Source organism: Trichosurus vulpecula (assembly GCF_011100635.1).
Source record: "Trichosurus vulpecula isolate mTriVul1 chromosome X unlocalized genomic scaffold, mTriVul1.pri SUPER_X_unloc_1, whole genome shotgun sequence".
Lineage (NCBI taxonomy): Eukaryota > Metazoa > Chordata > Mammalia > Diprotodontia > Phalangeridae > Trichosurus > Trichosurus vulpecula.
Window position 1 is genome coordinate 8,878,535 of NW_023494377.1, and position 21,675 is coordinate 8,900,209.

Below are 21,675 nucleotides of genomic sequence, written 5' to 3' on the forward strand. Positions count from 1 at the left end.
CATAATCCCCACCCACCCCTCCCCGGGGGCGAGCGAGATGGGGAGGGGGGGAGGAGGAGGAGGAGAGGAGGAGGGGAGGAGGAGCCGCAGCTGCTTCTGCCGCCGCGGGCTACAGCGACCCCGCCCACCTCACACCTCTAGCTACTCCCAGCCTAGCCTCCGAAATCATAGAGGACTTGGAGGACTCAGCCGGCTAGAGTGGCCATTCCCCCCGGCTGGCCCCGCCCTCAGAGAGGCCGTCACCGGTAGAGAGCGCCCTCTGGCCCCTTCCTGGGCACGCGCATTTCCTTGCTCACGTTTTCCTGCCTGCCCTCTGAGGTCGCGGTAGCAGTAGATGGAAGCGGTGCGGTGGTTGGTGGGAGCGCGGAGAGAAGGCGGGGCCTGGCCATCTGACTTCCTACTTCCGGCCTGTGGACACAAGGCTGAGGGGCGGGATTTGGGCGTGAGAGTTTTCAGTTCCAGCAGTCAAATTTTGCGGCTGTGGTGTAGAGGCGAGTAGGTAAGGCGAGGCCGGGTCCGGCCCGTCCCGGGGGCCAACCAGGAGTTGGCGGGGGGGGGGGGGGGAGGGGGGTGCGCCATGAACCAGGACCCCCGCAAGGCTGCTAGTGCAAAACGAGGGGTCCGCCGCCTTCGAAGCTAGGCAGCCTCGCCTGGGGCCCCAAGCCCCGGGGCATGGAGCTGAAGACTGGAGAGGAGGGGGCGGGGTAGGGGGACCGGGAGGTGGCCGAGGGCACCCTGGCCTGGTGGGAGTGGCTGCTGCCCACGGAGCAGGACCCCTTCGGCTCCAGGTAGCGGGGCTGGGCCCCCGCCCTGCCATTGCCAGCTAACCAGATCTGTCACAGAGTGCCTGGGAAAAAATGGTCAGGAAGTGCATTTATTGAGGGCGTGAGCGAAGGGTTTCTGCTGCATAGTCACAGGGCCCTGATCAGGTTCCAGCAGAAGGGTGGAGTAGGGTTACTTATTTGGAGAGAAGGGGACCTAGCCTCTTCCAGATTCTTCTTTGCAGGGGCCCAGGTCATCTAGTCCAATTCATTTATGTTAACCAGATGTATGCAAAGAGATTTGCAAAACTTTAAATATCTATGTAAATGTAAGCTGCAATCATCATTATTAATTTATTGTATATATACATATATACAAATGGAAAAAAATGAAACCCAAAGAGGTTAAATGGCTTGTAGCCAGAGTCACCTAAGGGGCCTGTTCTGGGAATCAAACACAGATCCTCCTTAGTACTTTTCCCACTGGAAGTCAACTAGTTTTGATTTCTCCTGCCATCTCAAGAGTCTAGTTGTGTGCCTGGTTTAAGGGATGTAGTAGTCCTATGAGTCACACTGGCAGTTCATGTGTTCAAGGCTTTTAAAGCCCATACCCTCAAGACTTCAGTAAGTTATGTAGTAGATTAACTTATTTACAGGAATCAAGAGGTCCCCTGGTCCTTTGGAAGTTATTGACAGGTTTCCCCAGCGATGTTAAAGTAGCTCAATTCACTTGCTTCTTTTAATTCCTGTTTGAAGACGAATAGTATGGTTTTGAAGGCGGAGGAGAAGGATTGATGAGCTATGCATCAGCACAGCCTCTTCCTGATTGATTGATCGGCTCCCCACCCCCATCCCTTTCTCATGGCCTGTGTTTCCTCAAATCTTTTCAGACTTTTCAAAGGTTGGTCTTTTCTGCCTCCAGGTCAAAACCAGCTAGTGACTAAGGATGAGTCTTCAGTGGACTGCGGTTGCTACCTTCCTCTATGCTGAGGTCTTTGCTGTGCTGCTGCTCTGCATTCCTTTCATTTCTCCCAAAAGGTACAGCCTATCGAGTGATCAACTTCAGGGCTCAAGGTCCCCTTACAATGAATTGTGCAATGCTGAGGCCCATGATCTATGTGTATATGTTTGGTGGCTAATCGATAGGACCTTAGGAGTTAAGCCAGGCTGAAGCAAGTAGAAATTGTTGGGAATGGGGTAGCTGGCTTCCCTAGTGAAATGATTCTGAGCTTTCCTGGGCATCAGTGTTGCCATTCTTCATGGGCAGAGCCATCTGTATGGGGCTTGAATTGCTGTTTATATTTTTTATATAAAGTGTTTCACCTACATGAAATCCTACATTTCTCTTCCCCTCCCACATTCCCCTTTCACCTTTGGGTGTCTGCTGTGCAGCCAGGTTCCTAGGATGGAGGTGAATGTGGGAGGCTGGGGGTCCTTATGCAACCAACACACCAGGTCTCTAAGTTGATTCTTTTTAGTTGTATCTCTTACCTAATACTTCTCTCCAGAATTGTCAGTCTGTTGGAATTAAGCAATTGTCTGTCAAAGTGCACAGACTACCCAAACTGGAAAGTTGAGAAAGTATCTCTGTTAAAGGTGGGATAATAAGGTAAAGCCAACTCTTTCTTAGACTAACTGAGGCTGAGAGGGCCCCCATGGTATTTTGAGTACCTCCAGCTTCTGTTTCTTTCTCCTTAGATGGCAGAAGATCTTTAAGTCCCGCCTGGTACAACTGGTGGTGAGCTATGGCAACACCTTCTTTGTGGTTCTCATTGTTATCCTGGTGCTGCTTCTCATTGGTGAGTGACAGAGAGGTGGTTGTGGGCAGTATCCCAAATAGGAACCTCTCACAATTCCATTTCTTCCATTTGTCTAGTTTTCCTAGTTGTGTAGCACCCCCTTTACCAGATTCTGTACATATCCTAGGCATCTGTCCTCTGATATCCTTCAGAAACAGGGATGGCACTATTGATCCATGTATGCTTTGGATGGTCTCCAGGATGCCTTGCCTTCTCATTAGTACCAGGTTCCAGCCACTGGTCCAACAGATCTGGACCCCAGGCTCAGGCAAGCTTCTTATGGTAACCAGGTTTTAGGTACAGAGGATTGAATCAGCTAGGCCCGTAAAAGTTGCAAAGGTAAACAGAGTCCCATTTTTTTTATCCTTGAAGAACCTATGTCAGGAGAAAGGCAAAAAGAAAAAAAAGTGAATTTCCTAAGAAAGAATCAAATAAAGCAATGAATAGGGAAAGCATTGGACTTGGGGGTTGGTGTTGCAACTGGGACTAGAACCTAGATCTCTTAACCCACTTTGGGACTTGGGGCAAATCACACCTCACCTTGGGGTGAAGAAAATGCCACTGCTTCAAAAGAGCTTTAATGGCTTCTCTAACTGGTCTCATGTTAGTCCAAGCAGGGAAAAACCTCCATCTTGTAACAATATTATGCCCATATCCTACTTGTCTTCCTAGGGCTTGGCAGTTTAATTCACAAGGCTCAAGGGGATGTGTCCAGGCAAGGTTGCATCTCAGCAAGATGGGTGTGACACATCAGTTTTCAAGCATCTGCAATGCCAGCCAATTGCATACCATACCCATGTCTATATATGAAGCGTTCACTTAGAAAAATTCAGGAAGGTAGCTGCTTTTAAGCAAGGTGCTCTCACTACCAAGGCTTTGAGCCAGATAGTGGCAAAAGAATATTTCTGTGTTGTCCTTGGTCCACTTTGAGGCCAGGATTTTTTGGAGAGAAGGGTGGGGTGGCTTCAGGGACTCTTTACTCAATCCAGGGCTCCATCTCAATCCAGATGCCACATGTGCTCCTGCCTTCATGTGTTTTGGTTAGTGCAGTGATCTGGAAATTCAAAACCACATGGACTAGGCATAGGACACAATCTCCTTTCTAGGGGTTATTGGCGGCGTGGCAGTTCTTGGATTATTGATTCCCAACTCTACTTCTGTGATCCCACTTTGCTCGGATAGCTACAGACAGTTTACTCAGACTTGTGTCTTTCTCATTTCCCCCTCCTTGCCATTTTTCAGTAATGACAGTTGAATCCTAAGCTATTTTTGGTCATACAGAGAAGTGCTTGAGTGTGTGCGTGTGCATTTGTGTGTATGTAAAGAGAATATCTCTTTGCAAATTTATCTGTAAAATGAGCTGGAGAAGGAAGTGGCAAACCACTGCAGTATCTTTGCTAAGAAAACCCCAAATGGGGTCACAAAGAGTACGATATGTCTGAAATGACTGAATAACAACCAAATACAACTATTTATTAATATATATCTAATAATTGATGAGAGACAGGTCCACTCTGGGACTGCTACCTGTCTCAACAGGGACTAGTAGATGAGAGCCCTTCCCTTTGCCTATGAAGTCAATCAGAGGCTAAGTGTGAAGAGAGGAAGGTGGATGGGGGAGCCATGTATTAACAAATTTGGGTTCTCATTCCACCCTGTCGGTAGTTCTCAGCAAATTGAATTGGGCCCCTTAGGCAAAGGGAAGTAGTGGTAGGCAAAGATTAGAGAAAAGTGAGGCCATCTGGTAGAGGATGGCACATGAAATCCTTTGACTAGCGGACTGCATTTTGGGGCTCTCATCTTATAACTTAGGTGTCATGTGGGTTTCTACGAAGTTACTTTGTGGAGATTGGGACAGGGATACTCAAGTATGGGGACTATGTGATGAAGGGCAGTTAAGCATTCTAGATACGTTATGGAAGGTTTGATTGTTTAGTGAGTCTGTTACTGTGTCAGGCACTGCAGGGTTTGTTAGGTATGGCCTTACTACCAGCTTAAAACTTAGTCCAAAGAGATTTGGGCAGCTGAAAGTCCTTGCGGATAGAGGGCTGGTCTTGGAGTCCAGAAGACCTGGGTTGAAGACCTGCTTTTGACAGATTAGTAGATCTTAAGCTAGTCACTTAGCTCTTAATGCCCCTGGGCGATTGTCTAAGAAAGCTCTAGACCAAAGGAAAAAAAGAAAATTGTGTACATTCTGCAACATGAATCAAAACTACACAAGTGAAAAGTAGGTAAATTCGGATTCATTGGCAAAAGCCCTCCAGAGTAGGAGAATTTTTTCGACATGGTGAGCAGGATTGCATTTTTATTGACTTTTTTTAAACAACATGTTTTTGAGAGATGACCTCCATTTTTAAAACAATGTTTTCAATTACTTTTTAACATTCATTTTTCAAAATTTTGAGTTCCAAATTCTCGATCACTCCCGCCCCTCACCCATTGAGGAGAAAAGCAATATGATATCAATTATACATAGGAAGACATTCAGAACATTTCCAAATTAGCCATATTGCAAAAAAAAGGCAAGAAAAATAAAGTTAAAAAAGTCTGCTTTGATCTGTATCTAGAGTCCATCAGTTCTTTCTCAGAAAGTAGATAGCATTTTTCAGCACTGGTCCTTTGGAACTGCATACCTTTCTTTTTTAATTTATTTATTTATTTATTGCTTTTTGGCAGGGCAGTTGGGGTTAAGTGACTTGCCCAAGGTCACACAGCTAGTAAGTGTGTCAAGTGTCTGAGGTGACATTTGAACTCAGGTCCTCCTGACTCCAGGGCTGATGCTCTACTCATTGCACCACCTAGCTGCCCCCCATGCCTCTCATTTTTAAAGTGGTACTCCAGTAAGGTCCTCCTTCATCCTTAGGCAGACATCTTCCCTATCTTCTGTCGTGACCAACCCACTGCCACTTCCCCAGAGATGCAATTCTAAAAACATGACTGACTTAGTTTAAGGCTGGGCTTTTCCAGGTCAGACATGAGAAGAGGAAACCCCTACTATTATTATCACCCTAGTTCTCATCCACAGTTAAAACATGTTGCTGATGGAATAGGCTTGCCATCCTTGGGTGGAGATGGAGATGAGGGAGAGGGACTTCTACACTCTTTGGAAATTTACGATTTCCCAAATCTTTCAGTCGGGGGATTGGGAGTATATGTTTCTGAGCTGGCTTTCCAGAAGATCTGTGCCAAAGAGAGGCTCACTAAGGTGAGTTTTGATGAGAGGACAGTGGAACTTGAGTGAACTGGGACCAGCAAACAAGCGTCATGGCCTAACACTGCAGCCTCGACTCACTGCACTGTGGTTGAGCCCCTTCCTGTGTTTCCTCTCATGCTCCCCAACAGATGCTGTGCGGGAGATCAGGAAGTACGATGACGTGACAGAGAAGGTGAACCTCCAGAATAACCCTGGAGCCATGGAACACTTCCACATGAAGTTGTTCCGAGCCCAGAGGAACCTCCACATCGCTGGCTTCTCTCTGCTGCTGTCTTTGTGAGTCCCCAGGATTTAGGAGGGTGGGGGCACAGAGGGAGGCCTGGAGCAGCTTACGGGATAGGATTCCTCTCTGTGTCACGTCACCAGAATCCACTGAGGGTGGTGGGTTGGGGGAAAGAAGCCAGGAGACCTTAAACTGAGGCTGTTTCTGGGGCAGCAGGTCCAGTTCTTCTAGGAGGCCAGATCACATCCTGTTGCTTAGACAATAATGGGCTGTGTCTGTGTCTCCCAAAGATGAAAGCCTTAGACTAGACGATGTTAAAAGTCCCTTGTAGTTCCCAGAGTGTGATTCCCTGTTTTCTCTCAAGGAGTGGGAGTGCTCTGGACCCATCTGTAAGGTCCTAGTACTGCTCCAAATGTACTGAGTCTAATCTGACTTCAGGAAGGAATAGAGGTAATTCCTGCACTGAGAGAGCCCCCACATTGACTAGAATGTGAATAGAAGCATACAAATAAGTATCCACAATAGTTATAAGCAGCTATGTAAACATCTGTGCTGGGATGACCTGAGTGGAATGACTGGAGCTGAGTGGGATTAGTTTGGGAAATGGGAAGAAGAAAGGCTGTAGAAGTGGTACCTTCCCAAGGTAGACACTGTATCTCTATCCTATGGGAAGAGTGCTGAGGCCTTTAGAGTACCATGTGGTGTTTATGGCACACTGGCCAGTCGGCTGTGCCACTAAAGTGTTTGGTCACTGGGATCCAGCAACAAATGAGGGCAGCAAATAAGAGGTGAATGCTTCTTAGTCTGGCCATTGATAGCTCTTTGGGGATTCAGGCCTGATGTTGGCGACTAGTGGGCCACACTCGGGCAGGTTGGCACAAAAATCTCAAAGAGAGTGGTTCAGTCCAGCTTAAGTAGCAGAGGCCCCCACCTCCGTGTCTGTAGCAAGTAGTGAATGTGGAGGCAAGATGTTTGCTGCAGGCATCTTCAGGATGATCTCTTAAGGACTCTAAATGCACTAGAAAGTACTAACCCTAATGTAAAAATACAAGGCAATATGGCGACTGAAGAAAGGCTTTCAGTGATTAGCAGGGATTGTGAGATTGTTTATTTAAGCCTTCTCCACATGGCTTCCAAAGCTCTGAAGCAGCTCTGGTGCCCATTGCCTTTAGGGCAACATGCAAACTCTTCTCTTGGGCGTGTAAAAGCCTGCACCAATCGGGTCTCTGGCCTGTGCTTCCTGTACTCTACAGTCTAGCCAAATTAGCCCAAATTAGCTTTTTCCCTTATGTGACATTCCATCTCCCATGGCCTTGCTTTTGCTTAGGCTGACATGCTTGCCTGAAATACACTTCCTCGTCACCTCTGACTTGTCAGATCCCTGACCTCTTCATTCACGGTCTACATTCTTGTCTAGGCATCAGTGTTTGTCCTTGCATATATTTTGATCGCTTTCTGTTTATGTGTTGTCTTTCCTTCCCAATAGAACGTAAGCTCCTTGAGGTTTTGTTTTTGTCTTTGAATCTCCAGTGTCTGCCATGTAGTAGGCACTTGAAATGCTAGTTGGCTGAGTAGATAGGATGAAGAAATCATCTAGGAACAAGATGTGGGGTGGAGAAAGGGATGAGCTGAAACCAAAACCAAGTCATGGAGAAGAAGAGTGTGGTACAGGGGGGACGTGAAGAAATAAACTCCTGAAACTAGGGAGGCTTTTCCCATAGAACTTGGATCTGGACCCTCAGTGCTCCATGGCATAAAGGCATGGCTTCACAGGCAGTACCAGGTGGGAGGAATCCCATCACTGACACCAGCTAGATCTGTCCCTGTGACCCCCCTGCAACTCAGCAATACACAGGTGACTGTAGGCCTGATCCAGCCAGTAGGAAATCAGATTCCCATCTTGGTAAATGTACCCAAGATGTGACGGAGAGTCTGCAGAGCTTTACCCCACTTGCTGGCCTACTCCCCATTTCCAGTGATTTATGAGGGAATAAAGAATCCAACGAAAAGAAATCTGAAAGGCTCTCCGAGAATGAAGAACTTCTGGGCAGCTAACCAAAGGACTTTAGGGATGGGGGGAGGGGGGAGGCACACAGGCATAAGTGATGCTTTCATCTCCTTTCTTTTGAAAGTGGTGGCTTTGTAAATGAGAGGATGATAAGGAAAATAAATGACTAGATATTTAGATGCTATCAGTAGGATTTATTATTCAAAACCATGGTTTAAGCCTGGTAATAGAACATAGCGTTTTGTCTAGGGACGGAATGTTTTTTTCACATGGAAAGGCAGGCTTCTTTGGCTGGAGACTTGCTGATTTGATCAAGATTATTCACATCTGGGTTTTTTTCTCCCTCTCTTTTTTTAGTTTAAATGAAAAACCTAGATGTTAGGAAGACACTGACTACAATAGAACAGTGAAATAGAACAGAAATGCCCAGTAATTCCCAGAAGAACGTAACTGGGAGTTCAGGATTAACACACATCTGAATCATTGTTCAGGGGAGCAAAGTGAGCTTGATCTTTGGACAAGATGACAGATAATGAACTTTTGTGTTTCTGAGACCTACAACTGGAATACAGTAATAGAGGGGCCACCTACACAACAGTACATAAGGGGTGGTAGGAAAGGACTGTTGGTAGATTTCCACATAGATGTAGAACTTGGCAAATGCGCGAGAGTTTAGGGGAACAGGATACTACATAGAGCAGCATCTTGGAAAGGAAAAAAGGAGAGACAAATTATTGGCAGGATATTCAAGTCACTAAACATTTATTAAGTGCCTACTATGTGCCAGGTACTATGCTAAATGTGCAGGTAGGGGGGAGCGGTGGTCAGCCACAAAAGTAGGCAAAAGACGCTTCCTTCACTCAAGGAGCTTATAATCTAATGGGATAGAACTGTTTGCAAATATCTGAAGGGCTGTCCTGTTAGATGGAACTCTGGACTTAAGAAGACCTAGGTTCAAATTCTGTCTAATAACTTGGCAACTTCTGGAAACATAGCCAAGCCACTTCCTTAAGCCTCAAGATCTTAATCTGTAAAATGGGACTAAGTGATACCTGTAGTACCTATTTCATAGAGTTGTGGGGTCCAAAACATGTGCTATAGAAAGATAGGTTATTTTTCTGCAGTCAAAGCTAGAGTAGAGTAGGTAGAAGTCATGGGGAGATGGATTTCAGTTTGGAACTTCCTAGACATTGCTTAAAAAAGCAAAATTGAAATGAACCGTGAGGTAGCAAGTTTGCTATGACTGCAGAAGTTAGAGTAGCGGCTCTTTGGTAACCACTTGAGTTAAGAGATTGGGTGACCTCAAAGGGCCTTTCCAGGCCTGCAGTTCTTTTTTTTTCTGGAGGAGGGAAGGCAGGGCAATTGGGGTTAAGTGACTTGCCCAAGGTCACACAGCTAGTAAGTGTGTCAGGTGTCTGAGGCCAGATTTGAACTCAGGTCCTCCTGACTCCAGGGCCCGTGCTCTACTCACTGTGCCTCCTAGCTGCCCCCAGCCCTGCAGTTCTGAAGGTACTGGGAGTGGGCTCTTCCTAGACAACGTGCACCTAGTGAGATAAAAGCAAGAGGTATAATCCAGAGAAAGAATTACAGAGTCTGAATGCAGATTGAGGCAAACTATTTGCTCTGTCTTTTGTTTTCTTTTTTGGTTTTGTTTCTTTCTCATGGTTCATTCCATTCGTCATAATTCTTTACAGCTTGACTATTGTGAAAATAAGTTTAATCTGAAGGTATATGTAGAACCTATATCAGATTACATGCCATCTTGGGGGAGAGCGGGGAGGAGAGGGAAGAGGAGAAAATTTGGAACTCAAAAACTTGTGGAACCGAGTGTTGTAAACTAAGAATAAAAAAAAAACTTAAAAAAAAATTAAAAAAAGAAGAGGTGTCGTCAGAGATGGGTTTATCAAGGTCTTCCCTGGTTGAGTCAGCAGGGCTGTACTCAATAACAGTAATTCCTAGTCCCATACGTATCATCCCAGAATTCCAAGTACCAGAAGGGATTTTTGTCTCTTTTTCTTTATGTCGTCTTACTTGTGTTTTGAAGAAATGAGGCTGAGAGAGGGCCAATAACTTAGTAACTCTGGGGCAGAGTTAGAGAACCCAGGAGTTCAGAATCTTGCCTTAATAACCCCATAGTCTTAACCCCTAAGGGAGGAGCCAAGTCATTTCTCCAAGAGGCCTTGGATAAGCAGTAGCTGGAAGTGAGGAGTCTTATGCTTCCAGACACCTGGGTAAGAAATAGTCTTATAGATCCTACGGGTGTCCTGATGTGCAATTATATGGTCTTTGCCCCCAGTTAGTTTAAAATAATAGATTGCACTTATATAATGCTTTCCTTAGAGTGGGGAAAGCAGTGCAAATTGTCCCCATTTTATAGATGGAGAAACAGGTTGAGAAGAGTAAGTGACTTCTTCAAATCCTGACTTTTGCCATTTACAGGCTTCACGTCACCTCCAACTCAGGCTTTTGGATTCTAAATCCAAATTCATTGTTCTTTTTAGCATGTTGTTTGGGCAGTAGAAGAAATGTGAGGCTCTGACTCTGGCAGGGCGGGGGATAGAGTCAGAACTAAGGCTCCTTTGGCCTAAATGCACACTGCCAACCTTGCAGCTATTTCTTTCCCCACCCCTTGCCCAGCCACTCTGGTTTCTGTTGCACTCATCATGCCACTCATTTGGCACTATGTATAAAATCCTGGAGTCGGAAGAGGCCTTAGAGATCCTCTAGTGTGACCTACTCCTCAGGGGAATCCTCGGCAGCATCCTGACAGGTGGTCATTTCGCCTCTGCATTAACACTTCTACTGACGGCAAGCTTACAGCAACATCAGCGTGAAAGTAGCTTTCCAGATTTGCTGGACATAAATTAAATAAGTAGATCGTCTCAGCAGTGTTGATGTTGAGCTTCACAGCCCAGGGCCCTCAGGGGTGCCACAAGAGAATGACCATGTTGACTCCACACTTTTCTTTTGTCTTTTTTTTTTTAACAAAGGAAATCAACTGTATCAAAGTACAGTTATCAAAATACTTAAAAACAAGTTTATGGACCCCAGGTTGATTGAGGTTTCCCATTTCCCACTGGCTAAAGTGCAGATCACGTGCTATTAAAAACACTTCACAACCTAGTTCCAACCTTTTTTAGCTTTATTTTTGACTCTTCTCCTTGAATGCTACAAGCTCTAGTCAAATCGGACTCTTTCCCCCAAGTGTATTACAGCTTTCCCCATTGCTGTGTATTTGCCTAGCGACAGCCTCATCCCCAGTCTCTGGGCCCATGGTCGTCCTTCAAGATTCAGCTCAGCTCTTCTGGGAAGCCTCTTTTGATCATCATAGCCATGAGAGAACCCACATTTTTCCATCTTGGCCCCAAAGATCTAATGTGAGATATTTGTCATCCATCTTGGCCAAACTACGCTTTGGCATTCTGCAAGAGTATTTAAGTCATCAGTCTAGTAATACTGTTGAAAAAGGAAATGAAAGTAAGTTTGACCTTCCTAAATTCTGCTGGCTCCTTGTGATCAGCAGTATATTTTTCCAAATGTCCGAACACCATCCATTTAATTGTACTAGAATTCTGTTCGAAACCCAAATTAAGCACAACTGTTGATAGTTTCCAAAATTCACCTGTCTCTCACCCTCTTCTCCTCATATGATCATTTTTTGTCACCTCTCTAGTCTTATGTGGCAGCAGGGATCCTACCAATGTTTTCAATTTACCAAGAGGCCTGACAGTGTATTTCAAGGTATTGCTGTTGTCTAGTCCCCAGCTTGTGCGCCCCCAGCATCACTTTTCTGCAAGAAGCTATAGGACTGCAAACCGTGATTGGAGTGGAATGTCTACTGAGAACCTCTTAGAGTAACTAGATTTTCAGCTCCCAGTGAACTGGATTTTAAATTGGCAACACTTTATAGGCACTTGGGTCTAAGTTAGGCTTATTACAGCCAAGAAAAAAATCAGATTGGGGCAGATGTCAGTGTACCATGGCTGATAGATTAAGGAGGGTGATCTGCCAGATTCGCAGAACCCAGTGCCTTTCTTTGTCTTTGGGATCACCTGCTTTTGAATTGCTTCACCTTTGTTTCCCAGGTATGTGATTTTTCCACTGTGCGCCTTCACTCAATGCAAGCTAGTTTTTGTAGTCATGCTGGCTTTCTGACTAACCTAGAGAATAATCTATAAATGGCCCAGATGTGTTTCCCTAACTGGACTAAAAATAGTGGTATCATCTCTTGGTAAAGCTGCCAAGGACTCTTAGCAGGTATGAGATAGTTTTGTTTGTTTTCCCTTCCTCTAATGCACATAGAATCATAATATTCTACCTGGCTCAGGTAAGAGAACTGCTAAAGGCCAAGTACTTTCTTTTTTTTTTCTTTTTATGTTTTCTTTTTCTTTTTAGTTTGCAACACACTGTTCTACATAATTTTGAGTTCCAGATTTTCTTCCCTCCCTCGCCAAGACGGCATGGAATCCCATATAACTTCCATGTATAACTTCACATTGAATTAATTTACACACTAGTCAAGTTGTGGAGAAGAATTATGACCAATGGAATGAATCATGAGAAAGAAGAAACAGAACCAAAAAAAAAAACAAAAAAAACACAACCCAAAAACAAATACAAAAGAGAGAAAAAAAGGGGGGGAGAAAAAGGCGAGCATGAAGTGTTCAATCTGCATTCATATTTCATAGTTCTTTCTCTGGATGTAGATGATATTCTCCATCGTGAGTCCTTTGGAGTTGTCTTTGCACATTGTGTTGCTGAGAAGAGCAAAGTCTGTCAGGGTTAGTCCTCACAGAATCCATATATCTGTGGTTGTGTATAATGTTCTCCTGGCTCTGCTCCTCTCACTCAGCATTATGTCGTGTAGGTTTTTCCAGGTTGTTATGAAGTCCGTATCATCCCCATTTCTTATAGCACAATAGTATTCCATTACCTTCATATACCACAGCTTGTTCAGCCATTCCCCAATTGATGGGCATCCCTTTGATTTCCAATTCTTGGCTACCACAAAAAGAGCCGCTATAAATATTTTTGTACATGTGGGTCCTTTTCCCACTTGTGTGATCTCTTTGGGATAGAAGTGGTATTGTTGGGTCGAAGGGCATGAACATTTTTATAGCCCTTTGGGCATGGTTCCAAATTGCTCTCCAAAATGACTAGATCAGTTCACAACTCCACCAGCAATGTAACAATGTTCCAATTTTCCCACATCCTCTCCAGCATTTATCATTTTCCTGTTTTGTCATTTTAGCCAATCTGACAGGAGAGATGTGGTATCTAAGAGTTGTTTTGATTTGCATTTCTCTGATCAGTAGTGATTTCGAGCATTTTTTCATATGCCTATAGATATCTTTAATTTCTTCCTCTGAAAACTGTTCATGTCCTTTGACCAAGGCCAAGTACTTTCACATAGAGAAGTTATTCCCAATTCTAGGGTCTTAATAACCTCTCTGTTATGTGACAACATTTACTCAAAATGGAGGCATCCTGACTAGGGGTGTGGTCTTCCATGTCTGTCTTGTGGGTATTTCCCTGGCTACATTTTGGTGGGCATTACCTCTGTTGACAGATTTCAATCCTGTGTCATACTAGACAGTCTACACAAGTTGGGGCCAACCTTCTCCACTCAGAGCACAGCCTTTCTAAATTTAGCTAGACCTGGTGCTCAAATAACTGTCTTCCCTTTGGTGATATAGATGACTTTAACATAGCTTGAACAGATTTTCTATCCCTTAGACCTTAAAAGACAAATTTATGGGGGCAGCTAGGTGGCGTAGTGAGTAGAGCACTGGCCCTGGAGTCAGGAGTACCAGAGTTCAAATCTGGCCTCAGATACTTGACACACTTACTATCTGTGTGACCTTGGGCAAGTCACTTAACCCCAATTGCCCTGCCTTCCCCCCTCCAAAAAAAAAAAAAAAGACAAATTTATCTAAGTATGGATTGCATTCAAGACCCCACCAGGGCTTGGTTTCCTGTCTTCCTTCTTCTCATTTTGCTTTCTTTTCTTTTGTTTTTTAATATTTAGTTTATTTTCATTTTTCAACATTCATTTCCATAAGTTTTAAATTTTCTCCCCCTCCCTCCCCAAGACAGCATGCAATCTGATATAGGCTCTACATATGCATTCCTATTAAACACATTTTCGCATTAGTCACATTGCATAGAAGAATTACAACGAACAGGAAAAACCATGAGGAAAAAAATACAGAACAAAAGAGAAAAGAGTCTGCTTCACTCTGCATTCCGACTCCATAGTTCTTTCTCTGGATGTGGATGGCATTTTCCATCATGAGTCCTTTGGAGAAGTTTTGGGTCCTTGAATTACTGAGAGGGGCTAAGCCTATCAAAATCAGTCCTGGCACGGGCGTGGCTGTTACTGTATATAATATTCTCCTGGTTCTGCTCACTTCACTCAGCAGTTCATGTAAGTCTTTCCAGGTTTTCCCGAAGTCCACCTGCTCATCATTTCTTACATAGAACAATAGTATTCCATTACATTCATATACCACAACTTGTTCAGCCATTCCCCAATTGATGGGCATCCCCTCAACTTCCAGTTCTTGGCCACCACAAAAAGAGCTGCCATAAATATTTTTGTATATGTGGGACCTTTTCTCATTTTTGTGATCTCCTTGGGATACAGCCCTAGAAACGCTATTGCTGAGTCAAAGGATATGCACATTTTTATAGCCCTTTGGGCATAGTTCCAAATTGCTCTCCAGAATGGTTGGATCAGCTCACAGCTCCACCAGCAATGAGTTAGTGTTCCAACTTTCCCACATCTTCTCCAGCATTTATCACTTTCCTGTTTTGTCATGTTAGCCAATCTGGTAGATGTGATGTGGTACCTCAGAGTCGTTTTGATTTGCATCTCTCTAATCAATAGTGATTTAGAGCATTTTTTCATATGACGTAGCTTTAGTTTCTTCCTCTGAAAACTGCCTGTTCATATCCTTTGACCATTTATCAACTGGGGAATGACTTATATCCTTGTAAATTTGACTTGGTTCTCTCTCATTTTGCTTTCTTTTGTACTGAAGACTCCCCTTCTACCATCCCTCCCAAGTGCTGAAGGGCTGCTGATATATCTGAATCCTAAGATGGGGCTCAGTCTTTCCCCCATCCACATTTCCCAAATTCTCCCTGCGGCTCATTTACAATCTGGGTTAGGTTGGCCTATACATCAGTCAGTAGTAGTTGATACTTTCTTTATCATTCTTCCCCCCACCCCTTGGCTTGGCAGTTTAGATGCTTGGTTTAAAAGTTCCTGCCTTATAAATTTGATTAGAATACCTGCTAGGTCACTTCTAGCTTCCCCACACTTTTACCCAGCCCTTCTCAAAGTTCTTACTGTGCCTTGGATTCAAGGTTCTCCTGGGATCTGTTCAGATTGTCTACTTTTACAAGTTCTTTTCTTAGGGCTTCAGTGCTACAGTTTCACTGGTGGGACTCCTACTTCCCTTCTCAGAATTTTTACCTCCGTTGTTGTTGTTCAGTCATTCATTTGTGTCCTACTCTTTGTGACCCCATGGACCACAGTATGCCAATACTGTCCATGGGGTTTTCTTGGCAAAGATAATGGAGTAGTTTGTCTTTTCCTTTTCCAGTGTATTAAGGCAAAAAGGGGTTAAGTGATTTGCACAGGATCACACAACTATTGTGTCTGAGGCCAGATTTGAATTCATGTCTTCCTGATTCTAGGCCCAGCATTCTCTCCATTGAGCCATCTAACTGCCTTTTGCCTCCATTACCCTCCCTTGGCCCTACCCCAATCCTGAAGCACAATAAATCCTGGCTAGATCTTTGTAAACCTTTCCCCCATCTTTTGAAATCTAGCAGTCCATTTGATACTCCCCAGTGCTATGCAGGTTTGTCTGCTAGGGGATTCCTGACAATCACTAGTTGCCAGATTTTCTGGAAGAGAAGAGGGTATAGTGTATCAATGACTATTAAGTCCAGATTTTTGTTAAAGATGTCTGTCTATGCTGTCTCCCTAGAATCAACTGATTGCTTGGTGTCCTGCTTTTATTGAGTGGTGAATGACTGACCCTTCTTATTGTATAGAATTTTCTCTGGAACTATTCCTGGCTAAATCCAAATCTCATACTTTTTAAAAATGGATTTTTGTTGTCTTTTGTTTTCACACCATCCACATTTCTCCATGTGTGTCCTTTCTCCCAAAGAATCATTCCTTATAAAAAGAATAAAAAAGAAAGGGGAAAGCCAGTTTAGCAAAACTAACCAACACAGGAAAAGTCTGTTATTATGTGCAATGTTCCATATTCCTTCCCCTACCTGTGCAAAGGACCCCAGAGGAGGGTGTATGTGCCTTTTGTCTTTTCTTTGGGGCCAAATTTGGGCAGTTTAATTTCCCAGCATTGAGCTTTTTGATTGTTATGTTGTTCTTCCCATTTACATTATAGTCAGTGTGTGTATTTCTTTCCTGGTTCTGCTTACTTCACTTTGTATCAGTTTGTATAAGTCTTCCTATGCTCTGTATTCACTAGTATAAACCTTTAAAGGGCAAGTGAGAGGTTTGGTTCTTTTCTGGAAGGTGGTCTTGGATTTTTGCCTGGCTCCTTAATTGCTTATTTTCAAAACTGCACAGACTGTTCTTCCCTTGGAATTTCTGGCAACTTTATCGTCTACCCACATGAATATAAGAAGACATGGGGTCAAAGGATATGAGCAAAGCGTTCTTAAAAGAACTGCAGACTATTAACAATCATGTGAAAGAATGCGCCAAATCACTAATACTGAGGGAAATGCACAGCAACCCAACCCTGAAGTTTCTCCTCACACTCAGCACATTGGTAAAGATGACCAAATATGGCAACAGGGAATGCTGGACGGGAAGTGGAAAGATAGGTACACTGTTGGTGGAACTGTAAACCGTTTTGGAAAACAATTGGGAACTATGCAAATAAAGTGATAAAAGTAGGTCCATACTCTTTGACCCAGAGACTCCAAACAGGTCATTGCTAAGAAGAAAGGTCCCATATACACCAAAACATTTAGAGCATTTTTTGTGGTAGCAAAGAATTGGAGAAAAAGTGGATACCCATTGCTGGGGAAACAGCTAAACAAACCGTGGTACATGACTAATGGAATATTACTGTGCTGTAAGAAATGATGAATATGATGACCACAGAGAAGCATGGAAAGACTCACATGAAAAACTGATGCAGAGTGAAGTATTCAGGGCCAAGAGAACAACACATACAGTGACTATAGCAAAGAAAGTGTAAAGAACAACTACCACAAAACACTTAACAGTGAATGCTGCAAAATTACAAAGAACAAGCATGTCTCCAAAGATGAGATATGAGAAGATATCCCCATCTTGCTCCTCTGCAAAAGTAGGAGGTCCACCTGCACATATTTTTAGACTTTTTTGATGTAGTGATCTATCTTGATTTTTTTTCCTCTTCTTCCCCTTGATTTTTTTTCCCATTAAAAATATTAATTGTCATATATAAGATGGCTCTTTGGGAGAGGAGAGGAGGAGGGATACTGGGAGAAATTCTACTTATATAAAAAAATAGCAATAAAAATCTATTTTATAAAAACAAAAAAGAAATATTTAAGACCAAAAGTCATTCTTCAATACATAACTGGGTGAAAGGATATGAAAAAAGTGTTCTCAAAAGAATTCGAAGTTATTAACAACCACATTCCAAATCAATAATAATTTAAGAAAACGGAAATGAAAACCCTGCAAATTGGCAAAGATGATAAAAATGGCAGTAATCAGTGTTGGAGGGGATATGGAAAAACAGGCACACTGATATATTGTAGGTGGAACTGTGAATCAATACAACCATTTTGGAAAGCGCTTTGGAACTATGCAAATAAAATGATAGTTTGTCCACACCCTTTGACCCAGAGACTCCACTACCAGGTTTATACACCAAGGAAGTCATTGACCAAAAAAAAAAGCTCCATACATACACCAACACATTTATTTATTTATTTATTTGTTTGTTTGAAGGGGGGAAGACAGGGCAATTGGGGTTAAGTGACTTCCCCAAGGTTACACAGCTAGTGTCAAGTGTCTGAGGGTGGATTTGAACTCAGGTCCTCCTGACTCCAGGGACAGGCTGCCCCTACCAACGTATTTAAAGCAGCACTTTTTGAGGTAGCAAAGGGGAAATAAACTATGGTACAGAAATGTTAATGAAATATTACTATGATGAATACGATGATACAGAGAAGCATGAAAAGACTTATAAAAACTGATGCAAAGTGAAGTAAGCAGAACAAAGTAAACAATATTAACTATTCCATCAAAGTAAATAGATAAGGCAGCTAAGTGGCTCAGTGAGTAGAACACCGGCCCTGGAGTCAGGAGGACCCGAGTTCAAATGCAGCCTCAGACACTTGACTAGCTGTGTGACCTTGGGCAAGTCACCTAACCCTAATTGCCTTGCCTTCCCCCCGCCCCGCCCCCCCCCCAAAGTAAATAGAATCACAGAAGAATGAAAGATGAATGTTGCAAAAAGATCTTGGTCTCATATGACCTCTGCCTGCTCCTTTTTCAGAAGCCGGTGGGGCGGGGGGGTGGTATGCTAGATTTACTGTTCAAAGGTTTGGAATATTGCATATGCCAGATTTTTTTTTTTAATTTATCGATTGGTTTTCCCCCCTTTAAATTTGTTGTTCTATTTCACAGTTCCACCAACAGTGTATTGGTGTATGTCTTTCTATACGCCTCCACCAACATTGATTATTCCTATCTTTTATTATCTTTGTCAATTTGTGGAGTGTGAGGTAAAACCTCAGGGTTGTTTTGATTTGCATCTCTCTAATTCTTAGATTTGGTGAATTTTTTCACATGGCTGTTAGTTTGCAATTCTCCTGATCACTTAATTGGCTTTTGGTTGATATATTTGTTAGTCTGTATATCTTGGATATGAAACCCTTATCAGAGGTACTTGTTGGGTGTGGCTAAGGGGGAAGAGATATAGGGGGAAATCTAGGTGATGTAAAAAAAAAAAGACAATAAAAACCTTTTTTTTAAAAGAACAGAATAAAAGGAGGTACCATGCATAACTATGGCCAGGGGTAGGATTTAAGCAAAAGATAGTGGTATTCATAGACAATAAAATGGCTAGTATCCATTACATAAAAATGAAAACCTTTTTGCACAAATAAAACCAATGAAGGTGGAAGAGAAGCAGCTAACTGGGAAAAATATTTGCAGCCAATCTCTCCGACAAAGGTCTGATATTCAAGATAGAAGGAATTGAGATATTAAGAGCAAGAGTCATTCCCAAAGTGGTCAAAGGTCACAAATAGGCAATTCTCAAAGGAAAAGAGCCAAACTATCAACAGCCATGTGAAAAAAAAATGCTTCAAAGTACTAATAAGAGAGATACAGGGTGTCCCAACATCTTAATGCATTTTTAAATGAAGAAAGCCACAAGCTTTTCATTTTTGTCTTCTTTGGCACTCTTAGATGTGAAGTAAAGAGTTTTAATTTATGCAGAGTATTACAAGAGTCAGTGCAGTTTTAAGCTAAGAAACTGCACTGACTTTTCTAAAACCCTATATAAATTAAAACAACTCTTACCTCACATCCAAGTGTGCCAAAGAAGACAAAAGAAGAAAATGGCAAAATGTTGGAGGGACCTATGGGGAAGACAGAAGCACTGATATGCTGGTGGTTTATAACACTGTGAACTGGTCTAACAATTCTAGGAAACTGAAATTATACTCCAAAAGTCATTACATACCCTTTGACACAGCAAGAGTATTACTAGGAATATTCCCCTGGGAGGTCAAAGACAGAGGGAAAGGTCCCATAAGTACACAGAAGTATTTAGAGCAGCAAAGAACTGGTAAATGACTAAACAAATTGTGGTATGAATGTAAGAAAAAATTATGACCTAAGAAATGAATATGAACGATTTAGAGAAACTTGGGGAGACTCTAATGAGCTAATGCAGAGTGGAATAAGCAGAAGCAGGAAGATTTACAAAAGACCAAATTATTGAAAGGGAAAAAAGGTAAAGACTTCACAACTCTGATCAACGCAGTGGCCAACGATGACTTCCAAAAATCGATGGTGTTCCTTCTGCCTCTCCATAGAGAGGCCTAGATAGTCAGGCCTTGCCAATGTATTGACTTGTTTTGTTTGATTATACTTATCTGTTACAAGGGAAGGGATCAGTAGGAAAGAAAGGTGGTGGCGGAGGGGGGGAGGAGCATAAAAATGGAACATTTTTAGAAGATTGTATTATGTGGCTTAAGACTGGTTGGTATAAAAACTGGTTAGTATAAATCTAAAAACAAAGTCTCCAGAAGAACCTGCCTGCCCCTTCCCCTCATTCCCCCCTCCCCTCCCAAAAGAGAAACTGACAGGGTTAACTTCGACCCAGGAAATTCATTCTTTTAAGAGATTATGTTGCTTGCTCAGAAAAGGGTGCCACTAAGAAGTAAAACAGGTGAGGCCATGGAGGAACCCATAATATGATCAGCCAGTGTAAGCAGAGGAAAGTAGACCTAAAAAATCACCATCATGGGTTTTCTGGACATCTAGAGGCTATAATGCCCCATGCCTTTTAAAAAAAAATAGATTTTACAGTTATCTTGGGTTTTTTTTTTTAGAAGGAGGAAGGCAGGGCAATTGGGGCTAAGTGACTTGCCCAAAGTCACACGGCTAGTAAGTGTGTCAAGTGTCTGATGCCAAATTTGAACTCGGGTCTTCCTGACTCCAGGGCTGGTGCTAACAAATATTTTCAAAGAAAGAGGAAAACAACCAACAACACAGGTCAGTACATCGGAAAAAGTCTAAAAATATATGCAGTCTTCTACACAGGTGGGCCTCATATCTCTTCTTTGCTTGTTCTTTGTAATTTTGCAGCATTCGCTGTTAAGTGTTTTGTGGTAGTTGTTCTTTACATTTTCTTTGCTATAGTCACTGTATGTGTTGTTCTCTTGGCCCTGAATACTTCACTCTGCATCAGTTTTTCATGTGAGTCTTTCCATGCTTCTCTGTGGTCATCATATTCATCATTTCTTACAGCACAGTAATATTCCATTAGTCATGTACCACGGTTTGTTTAGCTGTTTTCCCAGCAATGGGTATCCACTTTTTCTCCAATTCTTTGCTACCACAAAAAATGCTCTAAATGTTTTGGTGTATATGGGACCTTTCTTCTTAGCAATGACCTGTTTGGAGTGTAAGCCTCGTAGTAGAGTCTCTGGGTCAGAGTATGGACCTACTTTTATCACTTTATTTGCATAGTTCCCAATTGTTTTCCAAAACGGTTTACAGTTCCACCAACAGTGTACCTATCTTTCCACTTCCCGTCCAGCATTCCCTGTTGCCATATTTGGTCATCTTTACCAATTTGCTGAGTGTGAGGAGAAACTTCAGGGTTGGGTTGCTGTGCATTTCCCTCAGTATTAGTGATTTGGCGCATTCTTTCACATGATTGTTAATAGTCTGCAGTTCTTTTAAGAACGCTTTGCTCATGTCCTTTGACCCACTTATTTTTTGGGGCAATGGTTTTTGATCTTGTGGATACTTTATATGATAAATTACCATTACCTTCATCTGAGAAATTTTACACAAAGATTTTATTTCCCATTCTCTCACTTCTTAACCTAGATACATTAATTTTATTTGTTTGGAAGCTTTTCAGTTTCATGTAATCAGAATG

The 21,675-nt window shown here is 42.8% G+C and overlaps 1 protein-coding gene across 1 annotated transcript in view; it reads left to right on the forward strand.

Moving 5' to 3' along the window:
- The first annotated feature begins 399 nt into the window (after window positions 1–399).
- Window positions 400–21,675, forward strand: part of BCAP31 (B cell receptor associated protein 31) — a 35,261-nt gene continuing 13,985 nt past the window's right edge. The window contains exons 1-4 of the mRNA XM_036740374.1: window positions 400–499; window positions 1,684–1,799; window positions 2,460–2,560; window positions 5,903–6,050. Of these exons, the coding sequence (XP_036596269.1) occupies window positions 1,708–1,799; window positions 2,460–2,560; window positions 5,903–6,050 (341 nt within the window). The 5' untranslated portion in view covers window positions 400–499; window positions 1,684–1,707. The remainder of the gene's footprint in view (window positions 500–1,683; window positions 1,800–2,459; window positions 2,561–5,902; window positions 6,051–21,675) is intronic.